Source organism: Lycium barbarum, chromosome 7 (assembly GCF_019175385.1).
Source record: "Lycium barbarum isolate Lr01 chromosome 7, ASM1917538v2, whole genome shotgun sequence".
In the NCBI taxonomy this organism is placed as follows: Eukaryota; Viridiplantae; Streptophyta; class Magnoliopsida; order Solanales; family Solanaceae; genus Lycium; species Lycium barbarum.
In genome coordinates, this window is record NC_083343.1 from 88,809,334 (window position 1) to 88,823,153 (window position 13,820).

At 34.6% G+C, this 13,820-nt stretch overlaps 1 protein-coding gene across 3 annotated transcripts; it reads left to right on the top strand.

Annotated features, from left to right (window-relative positions):
* The first annotated feature begins 1,143 nt into the window (after nt 1-1,143).
* Nucleotides 1,144-5,879, top strand: LOC132603533 (rhamnogalacturonan I rhamnosyltransferase 1-like). 3 transcript variants are annotated; one of them, XM_060316639.1, is made up of 8 exons: nt 1,144-2,019; nt 3,457-3,524; nt 3,628-3,716; nt 3,828-3,993; nt 4,168-4,367; nt 4,442-4,646; nt 4,741-4,898; nt 5,119-5,879. In XM_060316639.1, exons 1-8 carry the CDS (start codon nt 1,716-1,718, stop codon nt 5,387-5,389), a joined length of 1,461 nt encoding a protein of 486 aa, XP_060172622.1. In that variant the 5' UTR covers nt 1,144-1,715; the 3' UTR covers nt 5,390-5,879. The 3 variants fall into 3 exon arrangements, with proteins under 3 accessions (XP_060172622.1, XP_060172620.1, XP_060172621.1); XM_060316637.1 differs by having other exon boundaries at nt 1,145-2,019; nt 4,078-4,367; XM_060316638.1 differs by having other exon boundaries at nt 1,148-2,019; nt 4,078-4,367; nt 5,137-5,879.
* Nucleotides 5,880-13,820: the final 7,941 nt, after the last annotated feature.

The following is a 13,820-nucleotide window of genomic DNA, read 5'->3' on the forward strand; positions in this document are numbered from 1 at the left end:
CTTCGTCCCAATTAATGTAACAACTTTTAGATTTTGAGAATCAAACTTCTTTATTTTGATCGTTAATACAAATATAATTTTTTCAGGTTTTTGATTTTTTTTATGAAACTATATAAAAGTACTATAAGTCATAATAATTAATAATTTAAAATATTTAATGGTCATACGAACAAATCATAGAAGAATTTTTTATTTATTTGACTTTCAAAGAGTGAAAAATAGCACATAAATTAGGACACAGACAGTATTTGATTTGCTCCATCGGTTGTTAAAACAAAAGACTGTCATATGTAGTTCATATGTTGTTTTGAATGTTAATATTGTGTACTAGCAAGTACCAACAAATAGAGATAATTTAGTTCTATCTTATTCTCGCCTAATATATATATATATATATATATATATATATATATATATATATATATATATATATATATATATATATATATATATATATATATATATATATATATATGCGCACAAATAGATTCAATCCGAATTTTTGAACTGATTCGAAATCATTCGGATAATTCAATTTGGATAATACAATTTGATTTCGATTACAAATGCAATTGTAAAATATTATGGTTTAACCGTTTGGATACGGTTGACTTTAATTATCAACCGAACCGATCCGAACAAACCGAATTTATATGCCACTAGTGACTAATATGACTAATTTGGTATATGTAATGTGGTGTTGGCGGATTTGTATGCTTGCACAAGTTGTCAAGCTCTTGTTTTGCTATTTATATGCTATTATGCTTACAAGTTTATGGTTTTTTCTTGGTTATAAGGCTGCAAGTTTAGGATATCATTATTTTTTGTTATGTTTACTCTAAAACTGAAATGAAATAGTTACTTGTTTAAATTTCGAATAAACCGAACAAATCGATTTGTGTAACTGAACCGAAATAATAAAAAACCAATCAAATTGAACCTAGAATGGATCGAGTTTGGTTAAGAATTTTAGAAAGTCGAAATTCAAAATTTCAACTCGATGATGGCCAAAACCAAACCGAACCGATTTGTGAACGGTCCTAATATATATCCCCATAGCTTTGCTCACCGAACCGAACCGATTTGTGAACCTTCCTAATATATATATCCTCATAGCTTTGCACCGTCCTAATATATATCCCCATAGCTTTGCTCACCAAATCCATGTAGTTGCAGCACAAGAGAGTGAGAAGCAAGTAGCAAGAACATGAAAGAAATGTGAAGTTGTCCACATGAGATAATTACCACTCATCCAACCAATGACCCCATATGCTTAAGAAATAATCAAGCACAATTAGCCACACCATTCTCTATCCTACTCTCATCCTCATCTACCTTTTTGTCCTACCGGTGAAGCAAGTAGCAAGAACATGAAAGAAATGTGAAGTTGTCCACATGAGATAATTACCACTCATCCAACCAATGACCCCATATGCTTAAGAAATAATCAAGCACAATTAGCCACACCATTCTCTATCCTACTCTCATCCTCATCCACCTTTTTGTCCTACCGGTGTTTCAAGATTCCGGCCAGAAAAGAAAAAAAAAAACCCTTTAGATCTCACACACTTATCCTCATTCATTCTCTTCTATCTTTGTGTTTGTTCAGTTTATCAAGAAACTTGACTTGGGAATAATCTTCTTTTATTTCTCATTGATTTTGGATCCTACATTATCCAAAATAGGAGTTGCAATTATAGTAGTTGAGTGTATATATGGAAGAGAGGGAAAGGAGGAGAAGGAGATGGGGTGTATTGGGGCTAAAAGGGACAGATAGTCATGTTGAGAAACTGAAGAGTTGTATAGTATTTCCACATAGGTCAAGAATGAAGCTATGGATGATAAGGGCTACAACAATGGTGTTATTGTGGACTTGTTTTGTCCAATTCACCACATTGGGTGAGCTTTGGGGTCCTAGTGTTTTGAAAGGGTGGCCTTCTTGCTTTTCCCATGAGTACTCTTCTGTTACATCATCATTGGTTGTTAAATCTGTCCCTGCTAGAGCTCTTCCACCAAAGAGTGAGTAGCTTTATTTCTTTCCTTTTTTTTTTAAACTACAGATAATGGTAAAATATACACCTAAACTAATCACTTTTTCGCGAGTTTCTCACCATATCGGCTGTTTCCTTATCTTACTTGAAGTATCAGCAATTGTATTAAAACACATCTAGTTGAGTAGATGGTGATAGTTCAGGTGGGAAAAGGAAACAATTGATAGTTGGCCTAATCAACTTTGAGGTGTGTTTTAATATATAGATGGTGATAGTGCAAGTGAGAAAAAAGAACAACTAATAGTTGGCCTAGTTAGCTTCCAAGTGTGTTTTAATACATAGATGGTGATAGCCCAAGTTAGAAAAAGGAACAACTGATAGTTGGCCTAGTCATCTTCGAGATGTGTTTTAATACATATACGGTGATAGTTTAGGAAGGAAAAGGGAACAACCAATAGTTAGGGTGTGAAACTTGCAATACAGTGATAGTGCAAATGTGTTTTTGACCATTAACTCTTTTAACTAATGTAATGTTATTCATATGTGTGTATATATTTTCTGTCCTAGAGCCTGTTTGGATGGGCTTATGCCTATAAGCTGTTTGCAAACAGCTTATAAGCTAAAAAAAATAAGTTGGGGTAGTCTAACTTATTTTTTTTTTGGCTTATAAGCTGTTTTCAGCTTATAAGCTGCTTTAGATAAGCTAAGTCAAATGGGCCCAATTATTTTTTTGAGCTTATTTTAAGCACAAAATGACTTTAAGCTGACCAGCCAAACACTCAAAAAAGCTGAAAACAGCTTATAAGCAATTTATAAGCCAATCTAAACGGGCTCCTAGTGCTGTTTGTTTAATTCTTCTCAATATGTTTTTCTCTAATACCCTGTCCCAAGCCCAAATGCATGAGGAGGGTAGCATTAGGTAAAATCTTCCTGAAAGCAGTCTATGATGAATGACAACCACAATTTACAAATTTGTGATTAAAATATAGTTTATACATTGTATGCTTTTCCTACTATTGTACTAGTAGTATGTCATGATGATGAGCAAAAGGGAACAACCGTGCAACTTGCATTACGGAAAAGAGGATAATGGTTTTTCCTAAGTGAAAATATGAAACTATTGATGCATATAGCTTAATGGTATGCATGCACATTGTTGAAGGAGGACTTATTAATGAAGGGATCTTTCTCCAATCACAGGGTTTTTGTGGCATGATGCTGATTATAGTATGGAATTTTAAAACATGAGTTGAGATGTTTGAGTATATTGCTACGATATTAGCTGAATAACTAATTGTGGCACATACTAAAGTAGCTGTCAGCAGTTATTTTATACAAAAAAAGTGAAATGTTGGGAAATTTCCTGCTCTGCATGTATGTTTCATTTTTGCTCTGTCGCAGATCTCCCCATGGATTTACAGTTATGACGAGACTGACCGTTCTGATGATTATTTCTGAATTTCAGGGGTTTACCAGAATAATGGTTATCTCATGGTTTCATGTAACGGAGGTCTTAATCAAATGCGAGCAGCAGTGAGTTACTTTAGATTATATCAGTTCACTAAATGTAATAAGACAAGATTACACCATTCTGTATTTGACTTCTTCCTTTTTTCTTTGCCTTGTGTTGTTCCAGATATGTGATATGGTTGCTATCGCAAGATATTTGAATGTGACTCTTATAGTACCCGAGCTGGATAAAACCTCCTTTTGGGCTGATCCAAGGTGTGTCCTCAAGTTTCTTGTATTTTTTTGGTGGTCTTATGAATCACTAGCTTCTTTAGAAAGAAAGTTTGATGATCTGTGTTGGAAATTAAAATGAATTTTGAGTTGCAGTGAATTTGAAGACATATTTGACATTGATCATTTTATAACGTCCTTGAGGGATGAAGTTCGAATATTGAAAGAGCTACCCCGAAGACTGAAGAGGAGAGTAGTGCTAGGAATGATTTATACCATGCCTCCTATTAGTTGGTCTGATATTTCTTACTACCAACATCAGGTTTGTGCTTTCATGCCACGATGCTTTGTATTTATTACTTGCATCGTCTTTCCGAGTAATGATGGTCACATTTACTGAGTACAGGTCCTTCCTTTGATACGGAAATATAAAGTTGTTCACTTAAACAGAACTGATGCTCGGCTTGCCAATAATGGTCTGCCTTTTGAAATTCAGAAGCTGCGGTGCCGAGTCAATTTTGGTGCCTTAAAATTTACCCCTCAGATAGAAGAGTTGGGTAAAAAGGTTATTCGACTTCTCAGACAAAAGGGTCCTTTTATGGTGCTGCACCTGAGGTATGAAATGGATATGTTAGCTTTCTCTGGCTGTAATCAGGGCTGCAACAAGGATGAGGTTGAAGAGTTGACAAGAATGAGGTAAAGTAATATCTTGTATTCAGCGGCGGCCTTAAGTTATCTCTCTTTCTTTGTCTGATGCAATCCTTTTACAGATACGCTTATCCGTGGTGGAAAGAAAAAATCATAAACTCTGAATTGAAAAGAAGAGATGGTCTCTGTCCTTTGACACCCGAGGAGACTGCCCTTACTTTAAGGGCATTGGACATTGATTCTAGCATCCAAGTTTATATTGCTGCTGGGGAGATATATGGTGGGACAAGGAGAATGGCGAGTCTTGCGGCAGCTTATCCAAATCTGGTAGTCAAGAAAGTGCCAAGTTTTTCTTTAAGCTTTGGAATATGTTTTCCTGAATTGGCTGACTCACCTTTTGTGCTTGGTTTGTTATGAGCAGGTGAGGAAGGAGACACTACTAGAGCCTTCTGAGCTTAGGTTCTTTCAAAATCACTCTTCACAGATGGCTGCATTGGATTATCTTGTTTCGCTGGAGAGTGATATCTTTGTTCCGACATATGATGGAAACATGGCTAAAGTTGTTGACGGACATCGCAGGTATTTTCTGCTGATAAAATTCTCTATTTATGCAAACTATTAGGAGCAATGCAAGAAACTAATAGGGTGTTGTTATGCCATGCGTGGTTTATAAGTAGCCTTTCATTAAATATCGATGCACATTATTGTAAAATAAGTTACTGGTCTCAATTCAATTTTTGCTTCTGTTGTAGAGAATGTACTTTATTAGTAGCTTTTGATTAAGGACTTTTATGTAAAGGTCTCCCATTCTATGCAGACATCTTGGATTCAGGAAAACGATTTTGCTGGACAGAAACCTCCTCGTAGATTTGATAGACCAGTATAATGATGGATCGTTTACGTGGAATGAGTTTTCTACTGCTGTTAAGGAAGCTCACGCTGAACACATGGGAAACCCTACGAAGAGGTTGGTGATTCCTGACCGACCTAAAGAAGAGGATTATTTCTACTCCAACCCGTGGGAATGCTTTGAACCATCTAATGAAGGTGAAACATCAAGTAGCATATAAATCATGGTGGTGGTAAGATTTGGCTATTAGAAGAAAAGACTGCGATGCAGTTCTGTGACATGCTTAGAGAATACTTCTCAACACTGCCTGACAATTGAGAATCTGATATCGTGTGGAGGCAGCTGTTGAAGTTCAGGGGGAGATGCATTTCAGAGCCCCAGAAGACCTTGGTAGCACTCGGGGGCAGGTACATTAGAATGTTGTACGTAAATTAAATAATCGATTCATGTATAGAAGTTGCCTTGCCATTGCAGTGTACACAAGAGGGGTGAAATGTAGTTTATTTGTATTACTGGAACTATGGATTCACCAATTTTAAGGCTTCATCTCATACCTTAGTTGGTGGTTCCATTCTTTTCCTGGTAGCCCCTTTAAACACTTCATGTTACTCTTAACATGACAAACGTTTGAGCAGTTCACGGAAATTTATTTGCTCAGATGTGAGTGTATCTGCTTTTGTTGGTAAATGCTGATAGAGTTTTGATCATTATTTAGGTTTAATTTGCTATGTTCTACATCCATTTAGCTTTTCAAGTTCATAGGTGGGATGTATAAATGAATTCAGCATTCAAAGAAGAAAAAAACTATCGTAATAAATTACATTATTTTTACATCAGTAAAACCATTATGAAGAGATACAATTTCTAGGATAAATGCAGACCTAGCTAAAGAGGGTAAAATTGAAGGAAAAAGATTCATATGAGTGATACTATTTATTAGTGGGAAATATGCTTTAGACCATATTGGTAATATTTACTAGTGGGAAATATATCTAACTTATTTCTCATTTTATTTTAATATATTGGTATGACGATTACATGAGTTGCTTTATTGAAGTGAGAATTCATATATAATTGTTAGCGGACGTTCTTGTCGGATTGTCTGGACATTAGATCTTACAATATTTGTATATGCTCTAATCTGAAATAACTTGAGTAGATTATATGAATTCGTCATATTTATTCCGCTCTATTCAGATTCAAAGGTAGCTCTTTCCAAAGAGTTTACTATCACAGAATATACTATAGTTAGATTATTTTATGTTGTCATAAAACGTTTGAAATCCTCTTATTTTATCCATACTTGAGACCAATTATAACTAAATCTTATAAATCCAACAACCAAACAAAAAAAGGAGTGGTTAAGACATGCTTTGTGAAAGATTATGGCCACGAGGATCATCTGAATAAATTATTTCATAGGGGATAAAGCACATATTAATGGTGGTTGTATAATTGGTTGGTAAGAAGCGATAGTAATGCGGATTATTCTAGTCAATTTTGGGTTAAACACCCTCGTCACGATATTCCTTCATTCATCCGTTCTTGGAGGATGTATGATTAAGCATATGAAAATGATTTGCTTAATTATACCCAATTTCGTTTATAATATTCCAACATGTCTATTAACGGCTAATGCATTATGATCTAAAATCAATTACTCCCTCCGTTCACTTTTACTTGTCTATTATTTTAAAAATAGATTTTCATTTTTACTTGTCCACTTTCGCGTATCAAGCAAAATAAAATTTATTAGTGTTGTAGAATATTCAAAATAACACAATGAAGTAACTTTGTGCAAGACAAATTTAATAAACAAAGCGAGAAATCAATAAAAGATAATTCAATGAAACACAGAACGAATAGGCAAGGCGCTTTCAGGAAACTATCTTTAGAATAGTAATTTTTCCATACTATGCAAGTGGTTGACTGGAAAGTCCATCCCCAGAATACAATGCCTACTCTAAAAATCATGCGACTTTGGTTTCTTCTACCACTAGAACTCAACCCAAAAGAATGAAGGTTTGGAAGAAGGAAACAAGAAGAAATGATTGAATTTGTTTAAGTTGGAATATGGCACGTTGTTGAAACAGAGATGTGTCCGTTCTCATAATCTGCCTTCTGCCAAAATACATGCCAAGTTAACTTTCTAACATGAACGTTATTCTCAATTTAAAATGGTAAGGCCCCTGTTAGATGAAAATTGAAGCAACATAACTGTTGGTTTTGTAACCAACTTAAGGCAACAGTAGAATCTAATTCAAACTAATATTCCTTCTCTTTTATTTATTTAATAATATTATTATTAAATAATACTTATATATTACCTATATATAACAAATAGCCATCGCTATTAGAAATAGAAGTTTTTGCCACCAACATTTGGAGGGAAATTTGTACAATAAAATATGAATTTTTCCACCTCATTTTCAACGAACCAGATTTCTGGGAAAAGGCATGATGGGAAATAAGTTCCCATTGAGATGTTGGAAAACTTCCCAAGTTTTCCGTGTGAACACACCTATTTAGATTTTTCGCACCGACATTCAGTGGGAAATACCCACTGAACATTTTTCGATGAGAAATTCAATGAGAAAATAGAGATTTTTAGTAGTGTACAATGTACATTTTCTTTTCATATGATAAGAAGAGGCGGAGTCAAGATTTGAGGTTTATGGGTTCAAGATTCTAACTCTTTTAAGTTACTGAGTTCTGAATTAATGATTTATATATATTGAATAGATTTCCTAAAACAAATTCAGGATTTAGACCAAAATTATTGAATTCGACCAAATCCGTACCTTTGCCTCCGGCTCCGCCCCTGATGATAAGTGGAGATAACCATAGCGCCAAAAGGCTAAAGCTAAGTCACTTTCAGTGATCTCCAATAAACAATCTATTAGCACTCTTGCATTCAATTTTTTTGGCTTAATACAGCGACAACTCCTTAAATTTGTTAATATATTTCATTTAGACACTTGGACTACGGTCTGTTCAATTGAGCACTTGAATACAGAATAGTGTTCCTATTAGACACTTTTCTTCAAATTTTGGCAAAAAAAATTGTGTGTTCTCAAGCGTTTATCAAGTAGTTAAGTTAACCGTAATAGAATATGTCATCTCCTTTAATTATACACACCAACCTCAATTGGAACAGACTTGAGATTTTACGATTTACTAAGGCTTAACGAGTATTATTAAAAAAGATAACATATTTTAAGTGGTTAACATATATGCATAATGATCACTTGAGAATATGCGTGAAAGATTTTCCAAAATTTGAACAGAAAATGCCTAATAGAATACTTTATTATACGTTCAGTGCTCAATCGAATAATCATAATTCGAGTGTCTAAATAAAATTTATTGACAAATTTAAAGAGTTGTTTATGTATTAAGCCATACTTTTTAGGATAAAAACGCAGCATGTATGATCGAGAGAGGGAAGATAAATAAATTAATTAGTTTCAGCTGGCGACAGCATCTTAATTCTTTATCCTTTGAAGTTTACATTGCATGACTAGTTTGAAGGAGGACACGGAGATTGCTAAATCTTAGGGGTCGAAAGTTTTGGTACTACGAGCTTAGATTGTGCTGAACTGCGCATCACAAGTTATTGCTCCCTCGTTTTTGTATTAGTTTGAATTGATTCGGAGTTTAAAAAAAAAAGAATTTTTAAATTTTATGATATTAAATTAAAGATATATGTAATGTACCATAATATTTTTTGAATTTTATGGTGTTAAATATGTCATGTAAGATGTTGCGTGTAAAGAGTTACTAATATAAAACGTGACATTCTTTTTTAAACGGATTTAAAAAAATAAGATAAACAAATTAAAATTGAAGAGTAATGGAATACTTGAAAAGGGAATTAACTCCAAATTATATTGTACTTATGAACATACTTTCACAATTTCCTTTTATGTAACATTATTATTTTATTAATTCGTTCACAGTAATGCTCCCTCCATTTTAAGTTGCTGATCTTAGTCAAACTAAGAACAATTTAAGAAAATAAAGCTGATTTTCAAATCTTGTGGTCTTAATATAAAAATATATAATGTATCAAAATGCTTTTTAATTTTGTGTATTAAGTATGTCATATGAATGGGATGTTGAAACTACAATTACTGCATTAGGGAAAAAATATTATTTTTAAAGTACTGTACTAAAAAGCAAAGCAATTAAGACAAACAAACTTAAATAGATGAAGCTTTTATTATATTTAAAATAATTTACCAATTTTTTAAATTCATTTTGTAAAGACCCCTTTTAACTAATTTTCTCTAAAATTTTGTGGACATGATCGCCTTCGGCAGTTCACGTTTTTCAACAAAGATATAGGGATAAAAGCGGAATTATTAAAATAGAAAAGATCTACATATAAAATGTCGAAATTAAAATTCATCTACTTTCAACGTTCCAATTTATATTGGACACTTTTCTTTTTGTCCGTCTTAAAAAGAATATTATTTTTCTATAATTAGAAGTAAATTAAATTTTAAATTTTCTTTTATCTTTAACTGAATGATTTATAGTCGGACAAATATTTTAAAATTTATTTTAAATTATAGATTTTAAAAGTTTTTTTTTATATCTAATCAAACTGTGTCACATAAATTAAGGATGGAATATTAATTTCCCAAAGAAAAAAAAAAGGAAAGGGTAGACTCAAATAAAATTGTCGGCATATTTCGTGTCGTCGGTCTCCTGTTGTATCATTCGTTCATCAATTTATAATACTTGTACTTCTCCCGTTTCAAATTATCGTGATTTAAAAAAAAAATTGTCACAAATAACTTATCATTTTTAAAATTCAAGGCATAATTCTTTTTCTTTCTATTTTTCGTATAATGTTGTTGTTACGAAGATGACATATAAATAGAGTAAATGTTTAATTAAGAGAGATTGTAACTTAGGCATATAATTCCTCCGTTCACTTTTATTTATCCATTATATTAAAAATAAATTTCACTTTTACTTATCCACTTTAGCATATCAAGGAAGGACAAACTTTTTTTTTTCTTGTTTTACCCTTAACATTAATTACTCATTTTTCATTATTCTCCAAGTCAAATGAGACTATACACTAAGGGGTCGTTTGGTTGGAAACAAATTCTAACCTTTCACAGGAATAAAATAACACGACAAATACAATTCTGAGATTATTTATCCTTATTCGTCATACCAAACGAGCCCTAATTAATATGTGTATTATAGTAAAATACATATTTTATTTATTAAATCTTAAGAACATGTAAAATTAAAAGTGAACAAGTAAAAATGAACGGAGAGAGTATAAGCGTAAAATAGTCAAATATCACTCCCATTTAATATTTTCTTAAAAGGGTCTCAACAAAAACAGCTAAGACGGAGGAAGCACAATTTATAGTGAGACTTCACTTCTCCTCCCAAAGCCCCTGTTGACAACCCAGAGCTGCGTACTCCACCGTATCCCTATACACAAACAAAGAAAGATCCATGGCTGAAAGCCATAACCGCACACATATCTTAATCTTCCCTTTTCCTGCACAAGGTCATATGCTACCCCTTCTTGACTTCACTCATCAACTAATCATCCATAACATAGCCAATATTACCATAATAATCACCCTAAAAAACCTCCATTCCTTAAACCCTCTCCTCTCAAACCACCCATCTATTTCTACTCTAGTCTTGCCTTTCCCTTCACACCCTTCAATTCCTTCTGGCATTGAAAATGTCAAGGACCTTCCTAAAGGTGACTTCCGCTCTATGATGTGTGCTTTAGGTAAACTTTATGATCCCATACTAGAATGGTTTCATAACCATCCTTCCCCTCCAACGGCTATTATTTCCGATATGTTCTTAGGGTTCACTCACAATCTTGCTTGCCAGCTTGGCATTCACCGGTACGTGTTCTCCCCCTCTGGAGCCTTTGCTTTGTCTATTATTGACGACGACTGTTGGGAAGAAATAAGCAATAACCAAATTGCACGACGAGGTAACAGCGGAAGAAATACCCAAGTCGAAACTTTCCACACTATTTGAACTAAGAAAAGACAATAAACACTAGCACAAATGAAAATCCATACAGCAGCTATACCAACAATAAAATAGCAAAGTAAGCAAAAATAAATCGAATGGAAGAGACACCAAATTTACGTGGTAAAACCCCTTCAATGTGAAGAGGAAACATCCACGGGACCTCCAGCCCACAATAGCTCCACTATAAACAACAAGAGTTACAACAATGTTCTCCAAATGGCTACAACAACAAAACCAAGCACGGAGCAACAATACATAAAAGATAGCACCAAAATTAGCGAAGAAAAGAGAGAAATCACCCCCAAAAACCGAGCTACTGTTCGTACTCGAAAACTGGAGCTACGGACCACAAGATTCGATCTCCACCGTTGAAATCGAAGAAACTGATGTTGAGAACCCCCAGTTCAAATTTCAGCATGATCCAACGGTTAACGAATCGGAAAACACAATTTAAAGCGAACTGCTGTAGCAGACAATTTCTGAAGAAAATTTCTGGACGAAAATCTACTTTCTCTCTTACGTTTTTCTCTCTATATGGCTGCTATAAATTCACTCTTGTGTTCTGAAAATAAGACCTAAATTGATCTTATATATAAAGAAAATTTTGGGCAAAATTGGCCTGGTCCAAATTGAATTGGGTTTTATTAATCCAATTCCACATAGGAAGGGAAAACCCAAAAACCTAATTGGATTGGGTTTTATTAATCCAATTCCACATAGGAAGGGAAAACCCAAAAACCTAACAATTTTTTCCCTCCCGACTATGTGGAGGAAACCGCCATCCGGGCGATCAAGCAACACTCTAAATCTAGACTCGCAGCCAAGCCTAGGACAACCTGAATGAATGACATCTTCACAACTGGAGAAAAGATTTCATCAAAATCAACTCTTTTTTTGATTGAAGCCCTTGACAACCAGTCTAGCCTTGTACCGTGGAACTGGGTTACCATCTTCATGTTTCACCCTAAAAACCCACCTGTTTTTCAAAACTTTTCTATCTCTAGGAAGCTTAACCAGATCAAATGTATGATTATCATGCAAGGATTTAATCTCATCTTGCATAGCATCAAACCACCTTTCTTTTTCTTCACTATCCATGGCCTCATCAAAACTTTCAGGTTCTCCCCCATCAGTCAAGAGTACAAACTCATTGGGAGAATAACGAGATGACGGTACTTTCTCTCTAATAGATCTTCTGAGAGAATTCTCTGGAACATCAATAGCAACTGGTTGCTGGCCAACCACATCATCTTCCACTGGAGCATCAACAAAACCATGCCGGTCATTATAAACATGATCACTATCTTCATTATCAACTTGATCTTCATTATTTTGAAGATTTTCTGCAGGTGCAATAGTCACAGGAACTGGATCAACATCAACTAAGCTCTCATTGCTCTGAGAATCAACATTTTCAGCTTTGTCAAAATCTTCAATTGTTTGGTCTTCAAAGAACACAACATCACGGCTTCTAACAAGTTTCTTCTCAACTGGATCATAGAAACGATAGCCAAATTCGTCTTGACCATAACCAATGAAGATACACTACCTAGTTTTAACTTCCAGCTTTGACCTCACATCCTTAGGAACATGCACAAAGGCTTTACACCCGAAGACTCTCAGATCAGCATAAGAGACATCCTTACCAAACCAAACTCTGTCAGGGACATCACCATCCAAAGCAACAGTAGGAGATAAATTGATAGCATAAGCAGCAGTATTAAGTGCTTCTGCCCAAAATGAATCTGGCAACTTAGCATCTGAAAGAAAACATCTAACCCTCTCAACTAGAGGTCTGTTCATCCTCTCTGCTAAACCATTTAACTGAGGAGTCTTTGGAGGAGTTTTCTGATGCCGAATACCCTGCTGTCTACAATAATTATCAAAGGGACCAATGTATTCACCACCATTGTCTGAGCGGATGCATTTTAGTTTCTTCCCTGTCTGTCTCTCAACCAAGGCCTGAAAAGTCTTGAACACATCAAGTACTTGATTCTTGGACTTCAAAGGAAATACCCAGAGTTTGCAAGAGTGATCATCAATAAAAGTCACAAATTAAAGTGCACCACCACGAGAGCTTACTTTAAAAGGACCACACAAATCGGCATGTACCAACTCCAGCAAATCATGCTTTCTTGAAGGTGAACGACTCTGAAAAGAAACTCTTTTCTGTTTCCCGGCTAAGCAATGAACACATCTCTTTAACTTTGCTTGTTTCGCTCCAGAAAGCAAATTCTTCTTAGCCAAGTTATCAATCCCCTTCTCGCTCATATGACTCAGCCTTCTATGTCATAATTCTGATGAAGTATCATTCTCCACCAAATTTACTGAGTCACCACAAATGGAGCCCTGAAATAAGTACAAGTCAGACATCTTGTAACCTCGAGCCACAACCATTGAACCTCTAATTAGCTTCCACTGGCCACCACTAACGGTTTGATCATAACCCTCATCATCAAGTTTTCCTACAGAAATTAAATTCAGACGAACATCTGGAGCATGCTTGACATTGTTAAGAACCAACCTAGAACCGTTCTTACTTTTCAAGCAAACTGTGCCAATGCCAAGTACCTCAACCTCACTATCATTGCCAATTCGTAAATTTTCAAAATTACCCGAAG

Coding starts and splice junctions, on each gene's coding strand:
- LOC132603533 (XM_060316637.1), top strand. CDS start 1,716: ATGGAAGAGAGGGAAAGGAGGAGAAGGAGATGGGGTGTATTGGGGCTA. Junction 2,020..3,456: donor TAGAGCTCTTCCACCAAAGA/GTGAGTAGCTTT, acceptor TCTGAATTTCAG/GGGTTTACCAGAATAATGGT. Junction 3,525..3,627: donor TTAATCAAATGCGAGCAGCA/GTGAGTTACTTT, acceptor GTGTTGTTCCAG/ATATGTGATATGGTTGCTAT.